General features: G+C 31.7%; 1 protein-coding gene across 1 annotated transcript in view; it reads left to right on the top strand.

Moving 5' to 3' along the window:
• Positions 1-5,924: 5,924 nt before the first annotated feature.
• Positions 5,925-22,554, top strand: part of CDH9 (cadherin 9) — a gene marked incomplete at both ends in the record, with an annotated part of 117,194 nt that continues 100,564 nt past the window's right edge. The window contains one exon of the mRNA XM_081299201.1: positions 5,925-6,152. Coding sequence (XP_081155327.1) covers positions 5,925-6,152 — 228 coding nt within the window. The remainder of the gene's footprint in view (positions 6,153-22,554) is intronic.

Below are 22,554 nucleotides of genomic sequence, written 5' to 3'. Positions count from 1 at the left end.
TTGTGTCTATTTTTAAATTTTACATTAATATGATATGCTTTTATAATTGATGAAAGAATGTTGATATATTAATTATCAATGTCCACAGGTTGTTCAAATTTTCCTAGTTCATAGGTGGCATCCAGGATTCTATCTAGGATAGTACATTTAATTTAGGAGTCATGTCACTTAAGACTCCTCAGGGACAAGATAATTTTTTTTTTTTCTGCTTTTAATAGCCTGGACATTTTTAGGAGTACTGTTCATATGCTGTGTAAGATACTACTCCATTTAAATTTTTCAGATATTATTCTCTAATTAGATTGGGATCAGTGCTTGTGGAGGACGTTCAGATAGGTCAAGTGGCTTCTTCATCTCTTCATATCAAGGGTCCTTGTACCCTTTATTTAGCTTTGTTGATATTGGCCTTAATGATCTGGTTGACCTGCTGTTTGTCAAGTTTCTCTAAAGTAGAGGTACTTGTTTCTTCCAATTTCCATTGTGTCCTTTTGATAAGGAAGCTACTAAGTGCATGCCATGCTTAGAAAGTGGGCATTTATGTTCTTCCTCCATGAAAGCAGAACATCTACAGCAATCACTGGAATCCATCTTTAGAGAGCTTCTTCTCTTCTTTTGAGTCTTTAATTATTTCTTAAAGACTTAATTACTCATTTATATCAAAATGAATTTATCAATAAATTATGAATATTTATTTTACCTATTAGGTTATGATACTTCTTTTTTTTATTCTATTACTCAGATAATTTTAGTTTCATCCCACAAGGATTCACTCATTATTTTCTTTTAACATACCCCCATTAATATATATTTTTATTTTGTATAAAAAAAAAAAGAGCAAGGGAGGGTGAGAGGGAGGGAGAGAGAATGTGTAATTTCTGGTATATTCCTTACTCTAGTAATAGAATCAGCCATTTCTCTTTGATTCCTAGTTTCTTTTATTGGAAAATGATATTAGAAATCAAGGTCTGAGCTATAGGTGATATATTGGTACTGTGTGTGGTTCTTTCTAGGCCATCACAGCTGACAGAGCAAAGAATATGCACCTTTGTATAAACCTCACACATACACACTCATCTCTAAATATCGAACTATGTAGCCATCTATATTAAGGTAATAAGTTTACATTGATAACTCCAACTTTTATACAAAGAGATCATTCTGGCTTCTTTCTCTTATCTGTGAATTTCTAGAAGATTAAAACAAGATTAAGAAGCCTGACTCTAAGATCTATTTACTTAATTGATCAGGTCCAGCAAGAGAATTGTCAGCCCACATTCTGTGGAAAACAACTCTACTAACTACACTGCAGTGTATAGGTATGATTCATTTTCAACCTACTCTGAAATGCCCCTAATTTCCAAATATACTGGCATGACAATTTTGCCCTCTCACTGCCTCCACTGAGTCTGTTTCACCCATTTGTAATGAAACTAAATGCTCACGTCACAGTCTGCATTTTATCCGGGGCTGTTCTTCAAGTCTTCATCTCCAAAGCACCTTTTTCTTTTCTTTTCTTTTTTAATCTTTTAACTTGTTTACATTATTTTTTCTCTTCATAAACTTTTATGTAAAGTTTTATGAGTTTTGATAAATGCACAATTTGGTACTCACCACTATACAGAAAAGTTTCATCACCCAACACTTTTCCTGTATTTCACCTACTAAGCCCTCCTATCCTGCTCCACAACCTTTGGAAACTGTGGTGATTTTAGGGTTTCCTAGTTTGGACTCTTTCAGAAAGGCACAGAATTAGAATAATTAAGTGTGCAGCCTTGTCAGATTAGAGACTATCACTTAGTATTTTGCATTTAAGTTTTCTCACTTTTTTGTGTGTGTGTGTGTGACTCAAAAGCTTATTTCTATCACTAAATAACATTCTATTTTAGTAAATGTCACAATGTTTATACTTGTTCACCTAGTAAGCCACCTAGCAAGCCACCTAACAAGCCACCTAGCAAGCCACCTATCCACCTCTTTCTTTTTGATTTTGAGAGATTATGAGTAAAGTTTAGATAAACATTAATATACAGGTTTCTGGGTGTGAATTCTTTTTCCATCATTGTGTACATACCTAGAACTGTGCCTTTTGTGTTACATGGGTAAAACAAAGTTTCGTTTTGTATATTTTTGAATATATTTGAAAATTTATTGTTGATTACAAACAGCAAAATGATAAGACACCAAAATTAATCACACACACTTGCTTTATATGTACCTTTCATCTGAGAAAATTTGCCTAAAAATAGGAATGAAATACCTTACTGAATTAAAAGCATACAAATGTGCATTTACAAGAAAAAGAATATGAAAGAATACAATTTAATTTTAGATGTGCAGTTTATATGCGAAACAATCTACTTAATTACAAAAACGAACATTTTTTCTTGATTCATAAATAACCAAAAAAAATTATTTTAAATGCAATTGAACATAATTAAGGGTACAAGGGAATAATAATAAAACAATTTTCGGTTTTTAAAGTTAACAAGATTGCAGTGAATTCCCTGATTATAAAATCAAAGTTAATCCAAATTTAAAATATTGTACTTCATCATGCATCTGATAGCATTTATTTATCAACAGAAACATGATTAAAATGCAAAGTATTTAAGGCTGATAGAGATAATTAAGCATAGAAATTTTGGTAGTCAGCTTGTTGCTATTGAGTGAATAAAGACTATGAGGAATTTTTAATAAACCTCATGGGATAAGAGCTTGCTAACTTTAAAATCAAAAGCAGCAGAAAACCTTTTAAAATGTGCAATTTTATCTAAGAGCCAAGGAATATACAGGTATTAAATTAGCCACAAGAGAGCTGTACTAATGTTCCCTAAATGTGAAACAAATATGTGAAGAGTTATGAGAAAAATAAAGGTATTTAATGAAGGGGATGTAAAGTTCATATAAACACTCTATAATTTATACCAATCACTAGTGAAGTTCATACTTAATCACATTTGATGCAAATGCTTGTGAATATTAATCATATCACTGAAGATTTTTTTCATTTTTATAGGAAGCAAAAACATGCCCCATTCTTTCAGAAAAGATATTTTCTCCTAGGTAAATTCTTCCATTTATTTATTACCTTGTTTATGCAACAGAATAAATAGTCAATCTCAAATGGAATACGGGATTCAAAATGGGGGTATCTATATTAGCATTAATCTATTAACCAGTTAGTTTAATACATATCTGTCAACTATTTTATGCGCAAGACACAGATGTACACAAAATATCTCATATCATGTAAGTTACATTGCAGCTAAGAGAAACAAGCATATTATACACTAAATAAAAATGATATTAAAAGTTGTCAAAAAACAATGTGAAGAATATACAGAGTAGAAGAAAAGTAAAAGAAACTATAATGTGGTAAACTATCTTTTGAAAGATTTTTTAGAGACTTTTCAAAAAAGTAGAATATTATGAAGAAACAGGGAAACAAGAAGGGGATACCTTAGATGAACTAAGTAAATTGATCAAGGTCAGAGTGTCTAAAGGCAAGTGCTGTTTTTACTGAGGCTGGCTTTGAACTTTCAATCCTTCTCGCTCAGCCTCCAGAATCACTGGAATTACATTTTATTTTATTTTTTTTTTGCCACCATTCCTGGCATAAAGGCAAGTTTTAAAACACATAAAGGAAGCTTCAGGTTAGTACATATAGAGTAATATCACTGTGTCATAGTTGATTCTGGCTGCTATTACAACTTATCATAGAATGAACAGTTTAAATAGCAAACATTTATTTGTGACAGCTCCAGAGAATGAAGAGTAAAGGTCAAGGTGTGCGCAGATCTGGGGCATGATGAGGACTCTCTTGGTTTGCATTTTGCCCTTACCCAGCTGACAGTCACAAAAGAATTCCGGCTCCTTGATGTCTTTGTAGAGGCACTAATCTCATTATGAGGGTTGCATCTTTAAGGCCTGATATAAATCTAATCACTTCCTGAAATTCCTACCTTCTAATAATATTATCTGGGGTGTTAGGATCTCAACATATGGACCTTAATGTGACACAAACATTCAGTCCATATTTCCACTACAGCCCCTCCCCAATCCATGACTTCCACATGTATAGTATGTACATTTTATCCCCAAAGTCCCAAGTATCTTAAGACGTTTCATTAGTAAATCTGTAGTCAAGTCACAAAACTCATCTATTATCATATAAATCAGATATGAATGCGATTACAGTATGATATATTCAAAAGTAAAATTTCTCTTTAACTGTGAACCTGAAAAATCAAGCAAGTCATATATCCTTTCTCACTACAATGATGGAGAAAGCAAAAGTCAGACCATCTCAGTCCAAAAGGAAGAAATAGGGAAGAAAGAATGGATAGAAAGAAGAACAACCAAGAAAAAGAAGCCAAAGACAGGTGTCAGATTTCCAGATTCAGCGTGATTTTGCAGGGGATTCTTGCAAATAAATAATGTGTGGGTTTTCCCACTTTTGCATCTAATAAGTACAGGCTAAGGAAATCCATGGGAGATGCTTACAAAGTTGTAGCACTTCAGTCTCCTTTTGCATGAGGGTAAAGTGGCTCCAGTCACCAGAGGACATGGTTCAAAGACAGTTGCAGGTAAAGGCTATGAGAAACTAAATAATTCCAAAATTGTAGTATGTGTGTGGCCATATTAAAGGATCAAAGGGATTTATGGTAGAGACTCAGCTTTCACATCAAAACACTTCTTTGTATGCTGTGCTCATTCCTTTCTGAACTAGAACAACAGACTCCAATTGATCTCTCCCTTAACCAAATCCCTTTCCTACTTTTTAGGCTATTTTCTATTTAACCGCCAGATTGATCTTTTCTAAATATATTATGTAAAAATCTTTCAACAGCTTTTCATTTCACTGGAAATTAATGTGAATTTCTTACTCTAGTTTTGCAAGGCCTATGGGACCTTGACCCCTGCCTGAATCTCTGGATCCAGTTAATACAGATAGACTTTTTGTTCAAAGGCCTACAGTCTGCATGAAGGGTGCATCTAAGTTAAAATATACCACAGATCACTTAGAGTGATATTCAATATCTCCTGCAAATGTGGTTATCAAGGTCAATGGAAAAAAATAATTTCTTCCCATGGGAAGAAGTCAAGGTAACCAGTGTAATCAGCTAAGGAATTTGTTGTTTTATATAAGTGAAGCATCAGCTTCCTTGAAATTCTCTTGCTGCTACTTTTTCATTTCACCATGGCCAATCTACCCACTACTGGGTATGTTCTGCAGTAGTGGTGATTAGATATTTTTTCCTCCCACAAGATATTTTCTAAGTACTAGTTGTTAATTTGGATATTTATTAAAGAATTTTAACTTGATTGTGGGTAAATTTGCCAGTTACCCCATAGCTCTCAAGATTATGTTTAGCTATAACAGCCCTGATGAATGACAATTATTATGAACTGATATTTCAGATTCAGAAAATGTTGAGGTTTAGGATTTGTTTACTAGGGAGTGTTTTTGCAATCATGTATATGTTTTATTATAAATCATACCTTTTTTAAAAGTAATAGATTTGGGAATTAAGTGACATAGGTATGATGGGCAGAGCTGATAGTTTTGCACTATAGCAAACATCTATAACAATACTTGCTAGTCTCCATTCTCTTTTCTGCTGTACTGGGCCGATATCTCTGAATTCATTTAGAGTGTGTTTAGTTTACTTTAGCTATCCATATGTATATATCAGAAGATATCCATATCTCCCTAATTATCTATGTGTTATATGAATTTTTAATGGTGGTTCACTGCTTTATAATAGAAAAATTATATAAAAACTTAAATAGCAGTCAGAATAGATTTTTAGTCTACAGGTTGTGTGAAAGTGTAACACAACTTAGTAAAACCATTTTCTCTCCTCCTCTTCAGGAGATACAGGCAATACATTGAATTTGACATCCTTCTGAAGTAGCAGATAATGAGGACTTACCATTGTCTACCATTATTCATCTGGACCTACATCTTGCACACAGTTGACACCATCCCATTACAAGAAAACGGTAGCAGTTACTTACCCAGCCAGAGGATAGTGAGCTTGACAAAATATGATGGTAAAATGCTTCGTCGCACCAAGCGTGGCTGGATGTGGAATCAGTTCTTCTTGTTGGAAGAGTACACAGGTACAGACACACAATATGTAGGCAAGGTAAGGACTTTGATATGAGAATTCCAAAACTTGAAAGTGATAGCTGTTTATTTATTATTTGTATCAATTTTCCGCACAACTAATAATTATTCAGAAAAAAATTACTTAAATATGATGTTTGAAAAGCATGCTCTTGCAGATTATTTCAGAAAGGTAGTATGTGGAATGTGATGTATTCACATGCCCATTTTATATCACTATCTGAAAAAAGAATCAAAATAATATAGCTCATGTGTGGCCTTGGTTCAGTTCTAATCATGACATAAGAATTGATTCTATATGTATTCATTTTAAAGAACACTTTCCTTGAAATGTTATTTGAAATTATGATAAATGTCTGCTATATAAGAAAAAACAAATCACAATTTTAGTATACCATAAAATTATTAAAATATAGTGGTATCTATAGATGACTAGTTCATCATAAGAATAGCATGTTCTGTGTGAGAAATAAATTATTTCTAGATGCGTCCATATCTTAATGTCAGACTGAACTACTTCCTGACTATAATCCAGACTAAAAGTTTAAAGGCAGAGGAAGAAGAAAAGACAAAATAAGGCGAAAGAAGACACTATCTTTAGGGAAGTATACCTTTATGTTAATAGCAGCAACATGAATGGTTTCTCATCAGGAACCAATAACAAATGGTAATTGAAAATGTATAACTCACTTCCTCATGTCTTTCTTTTGTGTTTAAAAAGATTCTTCTCTTTCTTTCATGCATTACCTATTTTGTCAATTCATTCTTATTTATTTTTTTCTTTAGTGGCACAACCTATCTGTCATTTCTTACCAATCTTATTAATTCTATTCTATACTCAGGACAATTCATTTTTTCACCCTGATTATATTTGATTTATACTCAGTGCTGAGGCCTTACCAAATCTGAGAATAAGCATGTAAGTAAGCATAAATACTAACATTATACACAGACCATATATTTATTTTTCTTGATTCTTGAACAAAAATCCTAGATGGAATTCTAATAATTGGACTATCGACTCACTGACACCAGGCGAATACATTAGAATAATCCCAAAATAAAAAAAAAATAAAAGAGTACCTGATAGCACAAAGTTATAGCTTTCTATATTAAACCAGAAGTGCATTTATTCTGTGAAATTGCTTAAATGTTGGTCTACTTCTTTATTTGTGTGTGGACAATATGCTTTTCAAATGCAGCCTCCCTTTCCAGAAGCCCATTTTTCCACTTCTTTTGATATATCTCCTCTGGTCCCATAGGTCATCTCACTTGACCCTTCAGTTCACTAGCTGCTCTTTTCTCTGTTATTTCTCCTCGGGTAAGTCATATGGCATCCTCCAGCATCCCTCATTTAACATCACTCTTCACACCATAGTTATTAACTAAGGTGAAGACGTTTCCAGTTCAACAAGCAGACATTTGTGTCTAAGGACTTGAAATTGCCTTATGATTCTTTTTCTAAGGCAGGGTATAAAGGACACATTCAGATCACAGGGCCTTACTACAGAAACAGTTTCATCCTTGGAGACTCACAAATACAGAAAAATAGCCACTGATAAAAAGAAAGACTCATAATCTCAAGACTGTTAAGGCACTACTACAAGCATTTGATTTTAGTTGAAAACAAAAATGCTTCCTTCTGAACAATGAGTTGATTAATTTGTATGTTGACCGCATTGCTACATGAACAACTTAAAATACACAATATGTTTTAAATCTTTAGGTACTACTTTCCTTATTTTTAATAAATTATATAATCTCTTACAAATGATTACTAAAAGTAGGTGACCAATCTGTTTTGCTACTTTTCATAAAATGTTTTATCATTTGTTTTAGCCAAGTGACATTTTTTAAACCCATGAACAAATTTAAGATGTTTAATTTGTTTGTCTTTTTAACCTCAACAAACAGATAATAAGTCAAAAATAGAAAACTCATTATAATTATGAGAATTTTCATTTAATGAGAATAATTAAGCCAAACATATACGTTCACTTTTTATTTTTTCCATGTAAAATCTACATATATGGAAAAAGTCTTCAACAAAATAAGACACCCAATTCTTTCTCAGTTTTGGTGTAGAACCAGATTTTACATCTGCCCTTACTACATATGTAGTTCACTGTAGAAGTGGGATACTAACCACTTTGGAGCCTTTGTTATTAGGAGCTTATTCACGCTAGCCTACCCTGTTCTCATTACTTTTAACTTCATTAGTTACATGCCTATACAGAAGCTAACAGAGCCCTTGACGCAGAACATAGAGAAACACAAGAATTCTAGTAAAGACTGAACCTCTCGAACACCACAAAGACAGTGTCTGCTGGTTGTCCTGGTAAACTAAACTTTTATCCTTCAGAATCTACTGCACTGGAAGCATTACGCCTTGTGAAGTTACACCTGCCAAATTCACCACACACCAGCACTGGAAAGAGACAGGAAGTTTCTAATGAAAAAAAAATTATATTTCTTATATTATATTTCTTATAATTTTATAGTTTGGTTTCAGTTTTTGTACATACTAGGTAACACAGAATATTAAAAACAAAACATTTATTTACAGGTGATATAAAATTATGTAAAGTTGGAATAACAAATAATCTGAATAGAAACTAAGGTTTCATCATAAATATACAAGAAGCAATTAAAGAATGAACAAAATAACAGCAGAAAATTTAATCTTTACATATATGAACACCCACAAATATGCAACTTACAAGATTTGATCCTGATTGTGGCATTTGAAATGGTATAGAATTTATGTCATTTAGTTTTCTAACCCTCAGATTTTTGTTATATTAAACTATTGCCATTAAAATTTCTTTTATTTTAAGATTCTGCTATTTTCTAGGCTTTTGTAAGAATCTGCTGATGTGGGCAGGAGGATTCAGTAAAAATGTTCATGTAAACAAATTTAAGAAGATGGGATTGAAAGTAGAGGAAAAATGCCTAATCTAATGTATCAGAGATTTCCTAATACTCTTTTATGTAACAAGAGAATCCTTTATTTCTTACTCAAAACAATTTCAAAGTCACAACTGCCATCTAGTTCCTCTTCATTTGAACAGAGACATTTCATTGAAATTTTTTTTTTATTATTTTATTGTTGGTTGTTCAAAACATTACATAGTTCTTAATATACCATATTTCACAGATTGATTTGAGTGTGTTATGAACTCCCATTTTTACCCCGTATACAGATTGCTGTGTCACATCAGTTACATTTCCATTGATTTACAAATTGCCTTTCTAGTGACTGAATTTTTATGCAGAATAATAATATTGAACAAGAGAGAAATGAATAAAATTTAGCAAGAAGTATGGCAAGGGCTTTTACTCTTTTGTTGAAGAATCTTTACATGTACTTTTTGTGTGTATGTGTGTGTGCACGCGCATGCAAGTGTGCATGTGTGCTTGGGTTAAAATCCAGGGCCTAGCATAAGCTAAGTAAGTGCTCTACATCTGAACTTCATGCCCAGTCCACATGAGATTATTTGTTACATCAGAACAAGATCCTAAAGAACTTTTGCTTATTATGGATCAACAATCAAGTTATATGTCCAGTATTAAGAATTGGACAGAATTTCACTCTGATTTAAATATAGGCTTGCTAAATCGCATTTATTGTATGAAGAGATGCTAGCTTTCCAGACATAACTGATATAGCGCTAAATCTTGAAGGAAAATGTTAATATTCTTTAAATTTTTATGAATATCAATTTAATTGACTATTACATTTTAATTTGAACATCTGTATTTAGAGCTAGTTTTGTTCAGGACAGGGAGTGTGGTGGTCAATGGCCTGCCTACAGTAGCCAGCATAAGAATATAATAGGATCTGTGTTACAGAGTGAGTTCTGAAGTCCTCATAGATTTACTTCAGAAACTTCCACTATTCCATAACTGAAATAATCATGACTATAATCAGAAAATATAAAAGGGGTGTTTATCATTGATCAAGTGTTGTATATTTGGTTATAATAGATTTTGTTGTCATTGAAAACAATGTGAAACACAGGTAACAAATATGAAATGGGAGAAAGGATACAGTCTTGTTTGTATTTGATTGGGTATCAAAATTCACATGATTCTTTCATGCTCTCTCATGAGGATACATGCACTATATAATATATTGGAATGAATGGGAATTTTTTCTTAGGCTTTTAAGATACGGCACTTTGATGTGTATAAGTATCAGCCAGAGGAGAAATCAAAGACTGAAATAAAGTCTCAAATTTACTAAGGGAAATCAGATGATTTTAATGGTATATTACATTACTTTTTAGAATCTAAATAAAATATTTTTATGAAGGTTTTATTTATTTTTTTTAAAGAGAGAGTGAGAGAGGGGAGAGAGAGAGAGAGAGAGAGAGAGAGAGAGAGACAGAATTTTTAATATTTATTTTTTAGTTCTCGGCGGACACAACATCTTTGTTTGTATGTGGTGCTGAGGATCGAACCCGGGCCGCACGCATGCCAGGCAAGCGCGCTACCGCCTGAGCCACATTCCCAGCCCCTTATGAAGGTTTTAGAATGTCATTATTTATGGTGTAGGACATGTAGCAGCAACTTTTTATTTGTGAATGTGTCATATTTCAAAATTCTCTTTATATGTTGATTGCTTAAAACTCAAAACACATGACAAAAATACTAAACATTATAGCCCTTTATAACCAGACTCCCAAGATAGTCTATAAAAGCTGGGTCTTGTGATGCAGCCTGTAATACCAGCAGCTCCAGAGGTTGAGGCAGGAAGATTATGAGTTCAATGTCAGCCTCAGCAAAAGCAAGGTGCTAAGCAACAGTGAGACCTTCTTCCTAAATAAATACAAAATAGGCCTGGGGATGTGGCTCAGTGGTCATGTGCCCCTGAGTTCAATTCCCAATTCCTCAAACCAAAAAAAAAAAAAAAAAAAGGATAGTCTACAAAGATTTGTTTCACACTGAGTTCTATTAAAAAAAAATCCGCGTGTAAAAGGCAAAAGATTTATATGATCTGAAGAGAAACCATCATCAGAGATATGATAAATTATGGTACAATGGTGTAGGAATTGTAATGCAAAAATAAAAAAGACCAGCATAAGTAAAGAATTTACCATTACTTCTGCCATATTAATTGAATAAATAATATGCATTCATTTTTTTAAAAAAATCCGCAATTAAAGTTGAACCAGTCTTCTAATATTTACTACCAATAGTCTTATTGCCAGTACTGAATTACCATTTTACCAGACCAACCACTGCATTTCAGCACACTAAACTAATATTTTAATTTTAAATTCTCAAAAACATATTACCCACTTTTTCTTTCTTTTTTTAAAAAAGTGACATAATAAGTGTCCTAATTTATGGTGTATAATATAATGTTTTGCCATATATTTATATTGTATTATGGGTAAAAATCATTGTGATTTGCATATTTTCCTCTCAGATATTATTTCTTCACAGTGAAGCACTAAAACACCTCTTGTCTAACTACTTTAAATACACAGTTTATTATTCTAAAACAGTTTTTTGAATAATACCTATCTCTTGAAATTTTATAGAAAATCAATCTAAATTTACTTAAATAGAATTAAGTGTTCAATGGTCTCACATGTTACCATGTATGTTCTATATACCCCTAATCCTTGGTTCTATTTAGCATGAAATATTTCTTCTTCTATGCACCTATCTATTTCTTCATCATGTCCACAGATCACATTTATTGTATGAAGAGATGCTAGCTTTCCAGACATAACTGATATAGCACCAAATCTTGAATAACTGATCCCTTTTCCAGAATCTCCTTCCTTGGGATATCACTAAAGAAAACCCATCCTCATTCTTCCTAGCTAGTATTTTCCCAAAGAATGGTAAGTTTATAAAAATCATAGTCATGGAATATTTCCATTACTGTGTTCTATCTTTCATTATTTTCTTCTAGAATTTGTGTACTTGAATCTGCTTTAGACCCAAATGGGTTTTTTTTTCCTTTCCTCAAATGTTTAACATCATTTGTTTTCTCAAAAATAATATTTAGTTGGTATTTCAAAATTTTTTGGGGGTGGTGGGTATTTTATTAGTCAGTATCCTGAGAGATTATACTATGGAAAACAAAACAAAAAATTAGATAACATTAACCAGAAATATATTCACTTTCCCCTTTATATGAAACAGCAAATTCAGACATTCTCAGCAAATGATGTTAGTTTTTGCTGTTCTTGTAATTTTCCCTCCTTATTCCCATTACTTTCAAGGTCCCTAAATGCATTCACACCCCTGTCATTTTCCCATATTGTCTCAAATACCACATACTTTAAAAAGATTTCAACTAAAAATAATCACTATTCCTAATAGACATTATTTTAAAGTAGTATGTAGAATTTAAAAATAAGACAAAGCCAATTTGGTCTGAATTAGGATTCGCGGCACTCCGACATACACCTGATTCTAAAAATTAAGTGAACTTTTTTTTTGTTTTATTTATTGTTATAATGTAAGTAACTGTGAAACTATTTTAAAAATATGAAGTGGCAGAATATTATTAGTATGACTACCAAATTATATGTGTAAATTTTCATCACAGCGTCACTGGTTTCAGTACTATTGAACTATTTCTAATATTACAATATTCTCTCCTCCTTCAAATTTGAGAGGGTCAGATCCACTATTACTCATTAGGAAGGAAGAAGGAAGGAAGGAGGGAAGAAAGGAAGAAAGGGAATTGAAATAGCAAAAGTAGTACTGCCTCTAGAAGTGTTTAGAGGGAAAAATGGGGAAAATATTTACACACAAGAACATCAGATATTATTATTGTCATTATTATTTTATAACTATAAAATATATCACTATAAAACAATATATGTTACCTATGAAAAACCATGTGCAGTGAATTTTTAAAAAGGATGAAAATACTAAGATAACTACAATCATACCACAAAAGATTAAAATATTTAAATATTAATTCTATTTACTGAATATATTCTTTAATATTGTGAGTTTTCTGTTTCTTATACTTTTTTCCTGCCTTTCTCAGATAATGCTACATTTTTGCATATTGTTAAAATGTTGAAATAAGCTATGATATATGTTAAATTTTTTGTTTTGTTTCTTTCTAATTTTATACACACATACATGTGCACACAAACATCTTTGTGAAAGTTTTGAACTAAAAAAATCTTTGTATATTATAAATCACTGTATTTAAATTTAAATTAATGAAGTGGAAATTCTTAAAGTTAAAATAAGAATTTTAAGACTTTGAATATATTAGCTAATTGTACCTCAGAAAATTTATAACTCTTCTATACCACTAGCATTTAATCAATGCACTAACATAGCGCATTAATGTTTTGCATATTAATTATAAGCTTCCAACTGCATTTTAATGTCCATTGTATTCCTGTGTAGTATTATTAATGAGTGTGAAAATGGAAAACCTGAAATGTGAAACCTTAGAAGGAGGAGTAAGAAGACCTCACCTCTTCTTAAACAATTTTTCCTGTATAAAATAAACAAAATACTATTATTCTGGCCTAATATGGGAAAGGCCTACCAAACATGAAACTTGTGTTCAGAGTAAAATAGACATATTTTAATTTATTACCTAATGCACTGAATTCTTTGTTTTGTTTTGTTTTAGAGTGTGTGTGTGTGTGTGTTAATTACTTTAAATTCAAACCAGGAGATTCTGCCTATGAGCAAGATCCCCAGTTCCTGTTTTTAAACAATCATCATTTTGAGAAGGGTCTGCTAAATTGCCAAGGCTGTCCATAATCTTGTAATCCTACTGCCTCAGCCTTCCAAGTAGAGGGGATTACAGGTGTACACCACTGCTCCTGGCTAAGATTAAATCACTAATAAATTCTATGTTGCCTAATTTGACACTAGAATTATTCTCAATTAATAATGTATGCAAACTTGCTCCTTTTGTTTAGGAATTATTATGTTTCCTGTTTCCAAAGAACAAAGATTTTTGTTCCAGATAAAAATGTTTCAACTGTACTCATACAAACTTTTTGAAGTTTGTCCTGAGTAAATCTTAAACAATTAAGGACCACAAAACTGAACTGTTGGTGTTTATGGAAATGGTGTAAAGAAGGTACTCTAAAACTATCAAAGTTTTACACTAAGTATATGAGGTATTTAAAGTCACTCTCAATATGCAATTGAAGGTTGGGAATTTGGCTGAAGTGGTAGCACACTCACCTGGCATGCGTGAGGCACTGGGTTCGATCCTCAGCACCATATAAAATAAAATAAATATATTGTGTCCACCTAAAAAAACTAAAAAATAAATATTTTAAAAATATGCAATTAAATATATACTTAGCTTAATTCATACAGTAAATACTCTTATTTCAATGTCAGAGTTTCCTAGGAATGTGATTATAATAAATTATCCTATTCAGAAATAAACATTAAAAACAAAGGGACAAAGATGAGTTCAAGATACGTAGGCAAATAGTGACTCTGCAAATCTAAGATAAAAAGATATACATTGCAGCTGGGTGTGGTGGTACACACCTGTGATCACAGGTTTGAGGCTCAGGAGGCTAAGGCAGGAAGATCTCATGTTCAATGCCAGCCTCAGTAAAGGTGAGGAGCTAAGCAACTCAGTGAAATTTTGTCTCTAAATAAAATAAGAAATAGAGCTGGGAATGTGGCTCAGTGATTAAGTGCCACTTAATTCAGTCCCTGGTACCCCCACCCAAAAAAGATATACATTATTTGTACTTAAGCAATTTTTGAAAAATTGATACTCTTAATTTTTCTAAAAACAAATGTTTTATAATGAAAAATTATGATCATCTTACAGGGTTTATTCTATTGGTTATAGTTTATAATTAATATTCTATAGTCTTAGGAAAATATGATGCTAATATTCAATTACCTATCCTTGTAATTTTTTTTCTCCTTGTTCAATTCTTACTGGGAGTAGAAATTTAAAACCTACATTGTTAAGTTTCTTTCTACTTTTGTCTATTTTTAAAATTATTTTTATGCAGCTATTAGGTGTATATCCAATTATCTTTCTTGTGTTTGTGATTAAGTGGTCTTTCATCATTATGAAATTCTGCCCTTTACCTGTAATAACACTACTAAATTGATTTCATTTCACCTAGGCATGTGTTTGTATCCTTTATATTTTGTCATCCTTTAGCTCTCAGCATTTTTCTGTATAATTGTCTTTGAAAAGCAGCTACCATGATTTATTGAAATGCAAATAGTTCATGGTTGGTTTATACATTTTTGTGAAGTTTGGCAATCTTTGATATATAACTGGAAGTTTATTCATATATGCACAAATTTTCTTAGCTTTTGTGTATCTGAAAATATTCTATTTAACTTTCATTTTTTGAAAGATATTTTAATGACTATAGAAACATGTTAACCTGACCATTTTATTTTCCTTATAGCATATTATATTGTTGCTGCCTTGTGCTGTGGATTCTATTATTTTTAAATAATAAGTCCATCATTATATTTTTCTTGGGGTGAGGGGTTGGTACCAGGAATTAAACCCACTGGTGCTTACCCACTGAGCTACAACCACAGTCCGTTTTTATATTTTATTTAGAGACAGGGTTTCACTGAGTTTGTTAGGGACTCACTTAATAGCTGAAGCTGGCTTTGAACTCTGCATCCTGCCTTAGCCTCCACAGTTGTGCCACTGTGTATTAAGACTCAGTCATTATTCTTGTATTTGTTGCCCTATATATAATGTACATGATTCTCTAGGTGCTTTTAAGTTTCTGCTCATAATTGTGGTTTTCAGCTGTTTTTCTCTAATACCCAGATACAGTGCTTGTTTATTCTTCTAGGAATTTGTTGGCCTTCTTTGTTCTGTGAATTGTTTTTCATCAAATTTTAAAATTACATAAACATTTAAAAATTATTATTTTTGCGACTGTCTGTTCTTCATTTTGGAAATTTCAAATACAAGTGATTTAAGACAAGAGATATTGTTCCATAGTTCAAGATTGGGTAGATTTATCAAAATATCAGTTTGTCTCTGGGCTCAAATTGGGATAATTTAATTACATTGTCTTCAGATTTATGTTTTTATATGTTTTATATCCAATCTACTGTTTCATATTTTTATTTCAGATATTTTATTTTTTGCTTCTAGTTTTAGTATTTCATCTCTTTGACTTTTCACATATTTTATGACATTCCTCATATATTTACCATTTCTTTTATTATGCCTTATTATATTCTTTATATATTTATGTGAGTTATTATAAAGATTTTTTTCTGTTTAAATCCAGCACCAGGGTCCTCTTTGTTTCTATTTATGTTGAATATTATTTCTTTACATACTGACCTTTATAAATTATATATTGTGGGGATTCTAGAGTCTATTATCTTCCTATGAAGAATGTAGAGTTTTGGTTCAGTAGGCAGTATAATTACTGTAGGCTTCTTTGATGTTATGTAAGTTTTGTATTAAAGATTTAAAGGCAGATTATTATTTTGTTTATGTGTTTAGTCTTATGATATATATAACCTTTATGAAAAGTTTATCATTCTTACTCACAAATTATCACACTCCTAGTGTTTCACTGCAAATTCCAAAATGTTTACCATCCTCATCTAAGTAGAACTTTAGTCTTCTTTTCTAGGACCTGGAGTGGCTAAAATCTCTGCTCAGGTATCAGTCTTCAGTCTATTCCATATCTCTGATTCATTTTTCTTACCCCACAACATTCCCTGTTCTCTGCATGTTTAGTTTAGGCATTAGCTGCATGTTACACTGGACGTATAAGTACCACCTCTTCTGTGACTTCTTCCATTCCTGGATTTTCTCTTTTCAATTTTTGCCTCTATGAGGGTCCTGAATCCTGACTGTGATTCCTCACCTTAAGACATATGACTTCTGCATAACACAAGAAATAGTGTTAATGTAGAACTTACTTCTTTCCCTTATTTGCTTATATTCTTCCCTGTTTTGTTTGTCTATTATTGTTTTCCTCCTGGTAATTTGAAGCACGCATTTGAGGTTAGTCAGGAAGTGTCTTTGATCTCCCTTCTCACTGTATGCAGACATGCCTCAAGCCTCCTTTAAATGCAACTTTCTTTAATTGACTTATCCCTCCAATATTTTTGCTTGGAGCGGAGGTAAGAGGGAGTCAGGTGTGGATCAAACAGACCACCAGCAACGACCCTGAGTTTTCTTCTTTATTTTGATATATCCAGCCTCCTGAGTCCCTGATCTTCTTAGAATGTCCAGAATTAAATCCCAGTAAAGTCCCCCTTTCTCACTCACTTTCTTGGTTTCTACACCATTCCTCCTGATAAATTGTGTGTGTGTGTGTGTGTGTGTGTGTGTGTGTGTGAGAGAGAGAGAGAGAGAGAGAGAGAGAGAGAGAGAGAGAGAAGTCTGTGAAGAATTGTTATTACCAATATCAAGAGTTAGTGTTACCAAACCCATGCTACATGGCTGGAAGCAAAACAAATATGCAGTTTTTCCTTATTTACCTTTTGGCAGTTCAAACATTGAAGCATATCTACATGCCACAGTCACTAGTTTTAGTGAGTAAAAGGCCTATTTGGGGAGGGGGAAAATATATATATATTTTCCCCACCAGTATATCTCTTTGGTATTTGAGTAATGACTAATATTCAAAAGTAATTATGTGGATATCTTTTGTGGAAATACAAATTTTAAATGTTCCTACTTACTAAATTAACTCCACTTTTTTCTTTTTATTTTTCATATCTATTAAAAAGAAATACAAAATTAGACACCTTTAAAGTGGTGAAATATTACTTACTGAAAATGATTTTAATTTACAAATTTCTGAAAGAAACTTCACTTCCATTTTTATTCTCAACCCAATAAACATAACAAATAATCATGAAAAGTTGGATTCCTAAGAATGTTACTTACTGAAAATGATTTTAATGTACAAATTTCTGAAAGAAACTTCACTTCCATTTTTTATGCTCAACCCAATAAACATAACAAATAATCATGAAAAGTTGGATTCCTAAAATTCCTAAGAATTTTGTGAACATAAGAAAATAATCAAAGATGGCTTAATCTAATGATAGAACTTTAAAATTGATTGTATATATATTATGAATTATTTTTTGTCATGTACAACAAATGTAATGTAATATTTCATTTAGTCTAAGGTTTGTCATAAAATATTTTAATCTTAAAAAATAAATTTAAAAAATGATTCAAAATTAACAAAAACACTTTTTCTCATAACTGAATAAACCCATTATACCTCAAGATTAATTTAAGCAAAATAATATTTAAGTTTTTTTACACTATAGAGTCAGGGAAACACTTAAAAACAATAAAATGAAAGGCCACTAAAATAAAAAGCAATTTTTAATATTTCTCATAAATACACTATATCACAAATACTTTTATTAAATAATAAATAATTGTCTGATTTTGCACCATAGGCAAAAATCACATAGCAAGGTCTATTATCAATCTAAAGACACTGTGTTAACAGTGCCTTAAATTAAAGACAACAGATTCTGAGGGTGTACAACCTTTTAGAATTAACTTTATAGAGGTTATTCACTGACAATTCATTAGGAGGTTTAGGGAGATTGAAAGAAATCCAGACAAGGCACACACTCAATGAATTCTAACAGAACTTTTAGAAAGGACAGGAAAATGGTGTCACATATTCCCTGTAAACTGTTTTTCTCACTAGATTTATTTCTATGTCCTGATTGATTGATCAGCCATTCTCACTACATCCTTTGTTGTTTTCTTGAAGTTTAAGTCAAATGCAGTGATAGAAAATGTGAAGACTTGTGATTAGAGAATAAAAAGACAACTAGAAGATTTTGAGTAGTTTTAAAACATAGATTGACTATGATAAAATGATGTCCTTTGTAAAGAACAAAAATGCTTTCTCTTCTGGCATACAAGGAGATGTTAAAAGTATTTTAGTAGTGGAGAGTTAGGGAAGTGAAAAATAATATTTAAAAAAGCATGAAGTACATACACTGACAACTCATTGATAACTATGAGGTGATAAATTGATTCTGCTCGTCTTTGTTGCCATAAAATTTGAATTGATTAATCATAAGGCAAATACAAACGGTGTACTGCCTTTTGTACCTAGATTGTGGTAATTTTCAAGGTGATTTTCTAGAAAATAGTTTTTAATTATTATGCAATATTACATCAAGTAGAAAATACAATCATGAATAATTTTATTAAATAATGAACGATCACTGTGAATATAAATAAATCTGGATCAATGGTTCTCAGTTTTAATAAACGTGTGTTTGGGTGTGTTGTCAATTTTGACTCTTTAAAGGTAAACGTATATAAACTAACATATAAAAAAGTTAATTATATAGATCAACAACATTTTATATTTTTATACCTACGTATTATTTTTTATGCATAAAATATAACTGGATCAATTTCACTCTCCAATCTTTACCCCACCTTTCCCATCACCTATCATACTAGTCTGTCTTCTAATTTCATAGAGTTCACCTTTTTTGTTGTTATTTATTTTTCCTTCTATCTTCTACCATAATTTTCTCTTTGAGTCTGTCTCATTTTGCTTGATACTATGATCTCTGGTTTCATCCATGTTCCTGAAAATAACATAATTTTGTTCTTCTTTATGACTGAATAAAACTTCATTGTACATATATTCCACATTTCTTCATCCAGTCAAATCTTTTTGAACAAACAGGCTAATTTCATAATTTGGTTCTTAGAATCTGTGCTACTATAAACATGGGTAGGATAGTATATCTAAAATCAGCTAAATTTAACTCTTTTGGAGAAATACTATGAGTGGAATAGCTGAAGCATATGGTAGTTCTATTTTTAGGCTTCTGAGGAATCTTCATACTGATTTCCATTGTGGCTATACCAATTTACATTCCCTCAAATGGTGTTTAAGGATTTGTTTTTCCCCACATTCTCACCAGCATTTATTATTTTTTTCTTGATGTCACCCATTCTAATTGGGTTGAGATGGAACGTCAGTGTAGTTTTAATTTGTATTTTCCTGATGGTTAAAATTATTGGACTTTATTTCATATAATTGTCTATCATTTATACTTCTTCTTTTCAAAAGTGTGGCTTCAGTTAATTTTCTGATTGAAGATTTAGTTTTATGTTGAACTTGTTATTATATCAGCCTTCTTTTGAAGTAGTAGCTAGCAAATGTTTTCCCCCAATGCATCAGTTGTCTCTTAACTCTGTTGTTTCATTTGCTGTGCAGAAGCTCTTCAATTTGATACCATCCCATTTATTGATTCCCTTATTTCCTGAGACATATGTGTCTTATTCAGGAAGTCTTTGCCTGTGCCTGTATGTTGAAGCAATTGTCCTATTTTTCTTTTAACAGTTCCTAAGTCTCAGGATTTAGTGTTAGGTCTTTGGTCCCTTTTGATTTTACTTTCAAAGGGAGAGATAAGGATCTAGTTTCGTTTTTTTCAACATATGTTTATCCAGTCTTCTCAGCACTGCTTGTTAAAAAGCCTGTCTTTTCTCCAATTTATGCTTTTGGTACCTTTGTCAAGAATCACATGACTGTAGATGTATAGATTTGTCTCTGTAGTTTCTATGAAGTCTGGTTCATCTAGATATTTCGTTTATGCCAGCTCCATGCTACTTTATTTATTATGGCTCTATGATATAATTTAAAATCAGGTTTTGTGATGCCTAAGCTTTGATGCTTCTGTTCAGGATGGCTCTGGCTTTTGTAGGTCTTTGGTTCATTGAATTTTAGAATTTCTTTTTTTTTTTTCTTCATTTGGTGAAGAACAAAGGAGGGGAAAAAAAGACAATTCTAATCTACTTTATTTATTGAAATATTATGTTTTTTTCCTTCACAATCTGATTATATAAACTCCACTTCCAAACTCCAACCAGGGTACTCTTTTTCAAAATAACTGGTTTTCAAGATTCTTTATACTTTCGTAAAACTTTTAGAATTAACTTGTCAATTTCTACTATTTTTAGAAACTGTTTAACACTAAAGAAAGTAAAATGGCCTACCTATTTCAGAAAATGCAATTCTGGATATGCATGAGGAAAAACTATATGACATTATAGGAACAATTGTCATATTTTAGACTATTTAATTGAATGTTAAATATAATTATACTATTAAATATCTAAGTTAATAGCACTATTATTATATTAGATGATTTTCTTAAAGAACAGATGCTGAAATATTCATTTTAGGGGTATCAATATGACTAGGTCTTTAAGAGGAAAATAATTCTAATTCACATAATATATGTAGTAATAAATATGACAAAAATGCAGGTAGAAGTTTATAAATCAATTTTAAAAGATGAAGAGGAAACAATAAAATGAGCAAAGTGTAATATATACTTCACAAAGATAATGTCAGTAAGCATTTGTTAAGCAGTTCAATTTATTTAAATAATAGAGATTTAACCCACTCAAACACTAGAATGACTTAGAATAAGAAGAAAGAAAATCCCCAGGGAGGTGATGATATGAACAAATTCAAATTCTCATAGATTGAGGTGGAACTGCACATGCTGCAAACATTAAAGGAGAATCATAAAAGGAGAAATGAGATATGTCTAGAAATTAGAAGACTAAAATATTACCTAACCATTAAATGCCAACTCAATTGATATCCCTGAATATTTTGGGGAAATGTATTTTGAAATAATTACAAACTTTCAGCTGCACTGTCACTCAGATTATGCAAAGAACTTCTATTCATCCTTCAGCTAGATTCACCAGTTATCAATATTTTATATGATGTTTTATCACTCTCTCCAAGTAGATTACATCTAATGGTAGCCATTTTTGAAGTAGTTCATTACTTCTAGGACTAATCACCTCCTGAGTTCTACAGAACTTATCACCTCCTTTCTTCTACTAGAAAATGCACAGTAATTTGACAAGAATTGAATTAATTTCTTCTTCCTTCTCATACAATCTCTGTGTATTCTCTTAACCTTCTTGATGCCATTTTTACTAACTTACTTGGAGCTGTGTTTTGTACATGTGAAATACACACATTGTCTAAATACTGGAGGATGTTAACAGAGAATGGAGGGACCTGAATATTTCTTAATCCTGCCCTAAGATGCTCAGAGTCAAAGCTTGGAATTTCAGTAAACCATAAGAAGCTTAATTCAAGGCCATAGCTTTTGCAGTTTTTCTCCTCTTGCTAATGCTCAATATAGTCAAGCTTTTATATCTGTATATTTGCTTGATTGCACTTTTATAATTATCTTTTGTCCAATAAAACTACTTTGTGACGACAAAAGATTGTGCACCTAGATTCCTTTTAATAAACACAGTCCAAAGTGAATAAGCAGGATTTATCCTACACTAAGGCTTCTGATATTGTAATACATAAAATTATCTCATATATACTCAGCCCAAATAACCTCTTCCCCACCCATATCTTTCTTTAATTAGTTCTGATTTATGATCTATT

This window comes from Spermophilus citellus (genome assembly GCF_964194105.1).
Source record: "Spermophilus citellus genome assembly, chromosome: 1".
Lineage (NCBI taxonomy): Eukaryota > Metazoa > Chordata > Mammalia > Rodentia > Sciuridae > Spermophilus > Spermophilus citellus.
This window is presented reverse-complemented; position numbering and strand designations above follow the sequence as displayed.